The 7,326-nt window shown below is 47.9% G+C and overlaps 1 protein-coding gene across 1 annotated transcript in view; it reads left to right on the top strand.

Moving 5' to 3' along the window:
* frem1a (Fras1 related extracellular matrix 1a) overlaps positions 1-7,326 on the top strand; it is a 77,379-nt gene that overhangs the window by 39,609 nt on the left and 30,444 nt on the right. Inside the window, 6 exon segments of the mRNA XM_048236088.1 lie at positions 2,198-2,450; positions 2,937-3,131; positions 3,731-3,916; positions 5,123-5,233; positions 5,236-5,315; positions 6,198-6,423. Of these exon segments, the coding sequence (XP_048092045.1) occupies positions 2,198-2,450; positions 2,937-3,131; positions 3,731-3,916; positions 5,123-5,233; positions 5,236-5,315; positions 6,198-6,423 (1,051 nt within the window).

The raw sequence follows: 7,326 nt of genomic DNA, 5'->3' as shown, positions 1-7,326 counted from the left end.
ATGTATCTAGTTTAGGTTCTGTCCAGTGGTCACATTGTATCTAGTTTAGGTTCTGTGGTCACACATGTATCTAGTTTAGGTTCTGTCCAGTGGTCACACATGTATCTAGTTTAGGTTCTGTCCAGTGGTCACACATGTATCTAGTTTAGGTTCTGTCCAGTGGTCACACATGTATCTAGTTTATGTATCTAGTTTAGGTTCTGTCCAGTGGTCACACATGTATCTAGTTTAGGTTCTGTGGTCACACATGTATCTAGTTTAGGTTCTGTGGTCACACATGTATCTAGTTTAGGTTCTGTCCAGTGGTCACACATGTATCTAGTTTAGGTTCTGTCCAGTGGTCACACATGTATCTAGTTTAGGTTCTTGTCCAGTGGTCACATATGTATCTAGTTTAGGTTCTGTGGTCACACATGTATCTAGTTTAGGTTATGTGGTCACACATGTATCTAGTTTAGGTTCTGTCCAGTGGTCACACATGTATCTAGTTTAGGTTCTGTCCAGTGGTCACATATGTATCTAGTTTAGGTTCTGTGGTCACACATGTATCTAGTTTAGGTTATGTGGTCACACATGTATCTAGTTTAGGTTCTGTCCAGTGGTCACACATGTATCTAGTTTAGGTTCTGTCCAGTGGTCACTTATGTATCTAGTTTAGGTTCTGCCCAGTGGTCACACATGTATCTAGTTTAGGTTCTGTCCAGTGGTCACATATGTATCTAGTTTAGGTTCTGTCCAGTGGTCACACATGTATCTAGTTTAGGTTCTGTCCAGTGGTCACACATGTATCTAGTTTAGGTTCTGTGGTCTGTATCTAGTTTAGGTTCTGTGGTCACACATGTATCTAGTTTAGGTTCTGTCCAGTGGTCACATACAGTATGTATCTAGTTTAGGTTCTGTGGTCACACATGTATCTTGTTTAGGTTCTGTGGTCACACATGTATCTAGTTTAGGTTCTGTCCAGTGGTCACATATGTATCTAGTTTAGGTTCTGTCCAGTGGTCACACATGTATCTAGTTTAGGTTATGTGGTCACATATGTATCTAGTTTAGGTTCTGTCCAGTGGTCACACATGTATCTAGTTTAGGTTCTGTCCAGTGGTCACACATGTATCTAGTTTAGGTTCTGTGGTCACAATGTATCTAGTTTAGGTTCTGTGGTCACACATGTATCTAGTTTAGGTTCTGTAGTCACACATGTATCTAGTTTAGGTTCTGTCCAGTGGTCACACATGTATCTAGTTTAGGTTCAGTGGTCACATTGAATCTAGTTTAGGTTCTGTGGTCACACATGTATCTAGTTTAGGTTCTGTCCAGTGGTCACACATGTATCTAGTTTAGGTTCTGTCCAGTGGTCACATATGTATCTAGTTTAGGTTCTGTGGTCACACATGTATCTAGTTTATGGGTTCTAATGGGTTCTGTTGTGGTCTGAGTGTACATAGTAGAGCGTCAGTAGCAATAGAGTTCTGATGGGTTCTGTTATGGTCTGAGTGTACATAGTACAGCGTCAGTAGCAGCAGAGTTCTAATGGGTTCTGTTGTGGTCTGAGTGTCATCAGTAGCAGTAGAGTTCTAATGGGTTCTGTTGTGGTCTGAGTGTACAGTACATAGTGCAGCGTCAGTAGCAATAGAGTTCTAATGGGTTCTGTTGTGGTCTGAGTGTACATAGTAGAGCATCAGTAGCAATAGAGTTCTGATGGGTTCGGTTATGGTCTGAGTGTACATAGTACAGCGTCAGTAGCAGCAGAGTTCTAATGGGTTCTGTTGTGGTCTGAGTGTCATCAGTAGCAGTAGAGTTCTAATGGGTTCTGTTATGGTCTGAGTGTACATAGTACAGCGTCAGTAGCAGCGTCAGTAGCAATAGAGTTCTAATGGGTTCTGTTGTGGTCTGAGTGTCATCAGTAGCAGTAGAGTTCTAATGGGTTCTGTTGTGGTCTGAGTGTACAGTACATAGTGCAGCGTCAGTAGCAATAGAGTTCTAATGGGTTCTGTTGTGGTCTGAGTGTACATAGTAGAGCGTCAGTAGCAATAGAGTTCTGATGGGTTCTGTTGTGGTCTGAGGGTACAATACATAGTGCAGCGTCAGCAGCAGTAGAGTTCTAATGGGTTCTGTTGTGGTCTACTTGGAGCCTTGTTTCTTCTTGTCGGACCCGCTGTGGTGCTGGTTTATTTTCTGCATTCTGTTCTGTTCGCAGGTGACGCTGGTCAATGACGAGGTGCCGGTCCTCATGCCAGGCCTGAGGCCGACACTGGACTGCGCCGAGGGACAGGAAGTGGTCATCAGCGTGGAGAATCTCTACGCCACAGATGCGGACAGCGAGGACGAGCGGCTGACCTACATGATCGCCCGGCAACCGTACTACGGGGTGGTGCAGCGGAACGGCCTGGTGGTGGACCGATTCAGCCAGGCCGACGTCATCGCTCGACTCATCTCCTACAGACACACAGGTAGGTTCCCACACACACACACACACACTCACGTCAGTAGAGCTCTAGTCATTTTGATGTTGTCTGCTGACCCCCCCCTCCACACACACACACACACACACACACACACACACACACACACACACACACACACACACACACACACACACATACATACACACACACACACACACACACACACACACACACACACACACTCACGTCCAGTAGAGTTCTAATCATTTTGATGTTGTCTGCTGACCCCCCCACACACACACACACACACACACACACACACATACACACACACACACACACACACACACACACACACACATACACACACACACACACACTCACGCCAGTAGAGCTCTAGTCATTTTGATGTTGTCTGCTGACCCCTCCACACACACACACACACACACACACACACACACACACACTCACGTCAGTAGAGCTCTAGTCATTTTGATGTCACCTGCTGACCCACCCCTTCTCTGACCGCAGGACAGGAGATCGGCCTGACACCACGCTACGACACCATCACCGTGGTGATCTCCGACAGCGAGGGGGAGGCGGTCCCCGCTTGTTGCTATGAAACAGGAGCACAACACACGCCACAGCTGACACACACACTTCCTGTGTATGACCTAAACATCACAGTGTTTCCTGTGGACAACCAAGCGCCCACCATCAGCACAGGTAACTCATACACCATCATCAGCACAGGTAACTCATACACCTTCAGCACAGGTAACTCATACACCACCATCAGCACAGGTAACTCATACACCACCATCAGCACAGGTAACTCATACACCATCATCAGCACAGGTAACTCATACACCATCAGCACAATACACCATCAGCACAGGTAACTCATACACCATCAGCACAGGTAACTCATACACCACCATCAGCACAGGTAACTCATACACCATCAGCACAGGTAACTCATACACCACCATCAGCACAGGTAACTCATACACCATCAGCACAATACACCATCAGCACAGGTAACTCATACACCATCAGCACAGGTAACTCATACACCATCAGCACAGGTAACTCATACGCCATCAGCACAGGTAACTCATACACCACCATCAGCACCATCAGCACAGGTAACTTATACACCACCATCAGCACAGGTAACTCATACACCATCAGCACAGGTAACTCGTACACCACCATCAGTAAACTTCTGTGTGTGTGTTGCCTGGCAGGTGTAATATAAGTCTCCAGTAACCTTGTGTGTGTGTGTGTGTGTGTGTGTGTGTGTGTGTGTGTGTGATGTGCAGGTGATGTGTTTGTAGTGGATGAGGGGGGCTCGGCGACCTTGAAAGAGACACACCTGAAGGTGGCGGACCCCGACACACCTGAGGGTGACCTGGAGGTGGTCATCCTGTCGCCGCCACAGGTGGGCTACATCGAGAACATCCTGCCCAGCCCGGGCTTCGAGAAGAGCAACATGGGCATCAGCATCGGTCAGTTCACACACACACACACACACACACACACACACACACACACACACACATAGTTACTGGAGACTTACAGTATATTACACCTGCAAAGTTAACACACACACACACACACACACACACACACACACAGCAGCATGGGCATCAGCATCGGTCAGTTCACACACACATACACACACACACGCTATCTGGCCAATCACGCAGATTGAGCAAAGTTATGGCAATGTGGCTTTCGGTCTTTCCGGTACAGTGACCTGCTCCAGGGTGTGCGTGTGTGTGTTTGTGTGTGTTTGTGTGTGTGTGTGTGTCCCAGGTTCGTTCCAGTACAGTGACATGCTCCAGGGCCATTTAAACTATGTCCAGTCTCGTCACCAACACATAGATACACACCTCTTAACTGCGCGCGTGTGTGTGTGTGTGTGTGTGTGTGTGTGTGTGTGTGTGTGTGTCCCAGGTTCGTTCCAGTACAGTGACCTGCTCCAGGGCCATATAAACTACGTCCAGTCTCGTCACCAACACATAGATACACACCTCCTAACTGCGTGTGCGTGCGTACGTGTGTGTGTGTGTGTGTGTGTGTGTGTGTCAGGGTCGTTCCAGTACAGTGACCTGCTAGCCTGGCGGGCCATCCTATATCATTGAAATGTATAGTCTGGCATCGAACCATTCACCTCGCTTAATCCAAGGGGCGGGCAGAGAATTGTCTTTTCAAACTTCCTAGGCATGCAGTAGGGGGCCGCCACGACCATATCATTATCCGGGTCGGCAAAACGGCAAATACATCCTTCTTCGAAGGAATGACTTAAGTGCATTGTGTTGCCTCAACTTTCAAAGAAAAGCACAAGTCCAACTCCTCCAAAGTTGACGCCAACGTACATTCAAACAACCGCCTTCTCGCTCGCCATAGCCACCTTCCTTGTTGTTGTTCAGCCGCAGGGGACTGTCGCTATCCTGTTAAGCCCGCTTTAAGACTCTAACAAAATAGAGCTGCCAGGATTAAATAACATCCACGGTGTTAGCCAATAGAAATCCCTATGGTTTGATACTAGACGTACGGGCTGAGCAGGGTAATTTTACTTAGGTGCGCGCTCTAGATTTCTAAGCTAGTGACCTGCTCCAGGGCCATATAAACTACGTCCAGTCTCGTCACCAACACATAGATACACACCTCCTAATTGTGTAAAAGGCAGGTGTGTGTGTGTGTGTCAGGGTCGTTCCAGTACAGTGACCTGCTCCAGGGCCATATAAACTACGTCCAGTCTCGTCACCAGCGCATGGAGCCCACACGAGACCAGCTGATGGTGTGTGTGACTGATCGGCAACCCACGCCCTCCCCCACTCTCACATCATCATCAACCCCACCAATGACGAGGCACCAGACTTCCTGGCCCGCAACATCACGGTGAGTGCTGAGGGATCATGGGAAGGCTGAATAAAGCACCTTCACTAGTGCTGAACTCACTGAGGCCAGTAGAACTCTATTCAGTATGAAGATCTCACTGAGGCCAGTGGAACTCTATTCAGTAGAACTCTATTCAGTATGAAGATCTCACTGAGGCCAGTGGAACTCTATTCAGTATGAAGATCTCACTGAGGCCAGTAGAACTCTATTCAGTAGAACTCTATTCAGTATGAAGATCCTCACTGAGGCCAGTAGAACTCTATTCAGTATGAAGATCTCACTGAGGCCAGTGGAACTCTATTCAGTAGAACCCTATTCAGTATGAAGATCTCACTGAGGCCAGTGGAACTCTATTCAGTATGAAGATCTCACTGAGGCCAGTAGAACTCTATTCAGTATGAATATCTCACTGAGGCCAGTAGAACTCTATTCAGTATGAAGATTTCACTGAGGCCAGTAGAACTCTATTCAGTATGAAGATCTCACTGAGGCCAGTAGAACTCTATTCAGTGGAACTCTATTCAGTAGAACTCTATTCAGTATGAAGATCTCACTGAGGCCAGTAAAACTCTATTCAGTAGAACTCTATTCAGTATGAAGATCTCACTGAGGCCAGTCTATTCAGTATGATGACACACAGCTCCCCCTAGTGGATACATAGAGCACATGCAGCTGATCAGTTTGGTGCATCTGGTTCAATGCTGGGCCCGTCTTCATAAAGCATTTTATATTACCTCTAGGACTACTCTTAACTTGCACAAGAATAATTCTAAACTTAAACAATAAGAGACTAACAACTACCGGTTATAGGAAAAATTCTAAACTTAAACACCTATTCATTTTCCTGTGATAGATTAATACTGACTTGGTGCTCCTCCTCAGGTGAGTGAGGGACAGGTGAAGGAACTGGACGCGTCCATCTTTAACGCAGTGGACCTGGACGTTCCGAGGGACCGCCTGAAGTTCAGCGTGGTGCAGCCCCCTCAACACGGCTCCATCGTTGGCAGTTACCATGCCAACGAGGTGGCGCGGTTCCGGCGGCTGGTGCAGGATGCGGGCGACGCAGGGGTGGTGATGCGAGACTTCACCATGGAGGAGCTGAATAACGGTACCCAGCCCGGCCTGCAGGGGGCACTGCAGTCTCACTGAGACCACTGAGGGGGCAGCATAGGTGATCGTGAGAGCAGCTGCAGTCTCACTGAGACCACTAGAGGGCGATAGGGAGGTAGAGCTGCAGTCTCACTGAGACCACTAGAGGGCGATAGTAATGAGAGCAGGGCTGCAGTCTCACTGAGACCACTAGAGGGTGATAGTGACGTGAGAGCAGAGCTGCAGTCTCACTGAGACCACTAGAGGGCGATAGGGAGGTAGAGCTGCAGTCTCACTGAGACCACTAGAGGGTGATAGTAATGAGAGCAGGGCTGCAGTCTCACTGAGACCACTAGAGGGCATAGTAATGAGTATAGGGGCTGCAGTCTCACTGGAGACCACCAGAGGGCTTATAGTAATGAGAGCAGGGCTGCAGTCTCACTGAGACCACTAGAGGGCGATAGGGAGGGTAGAGCTGCAGTCTCACTGAGACCACTAGAGGGCGATAGGGAGGTAGAGCTGCAGTCTCACTGAGACCACTAGAGGGCGATAGGGAGGTAGAGCTGCAGTCCTACTGAGGGCTTAGCGAGGTTTCAGAGTGACGAAACAGCCAGTAAGGATAGAACTCTTTAGAGAAGACATACCATATGTCCCACGGATGTCTTAGTCAGGTCTCAGAGAAGACATACCGTATGTCCCACGGATGTCTTAGTCAGGTCTCAGAGAAGACATACCGTATGTCCCACGGATGTCTTAGTCAGGTCTCAAACATAAATGATCACATTCGTCTAATCTTTCCTAACGATCCGCTGCCTGCCTCATAAGCAGCCTTCAAAAAACTGTCTCTATGTAGGCAGCCTAGGCTCCGAGATCTGTACACAAAAACAATTGTTACCAACAAGGATTGGCAACCCCTCAAAAG

Source organism: Alosa alosa, chromosome 24, assembly GCF_017589495.1.
Source record: "Alosa alosa isolate M-15738 ecotype Scorff River chromosome 24, AALO_Geno_1.1, whole genome shotgun sequence".
NCBI lineage: Eukaryota > Metazoa > Chordata > Actinopteri > Clupeiformes > Clupeidae > Alosa > Alosa alosa.
This window is presented reverse-complemented; position numbering and strand designations above follow the sequence as displayed.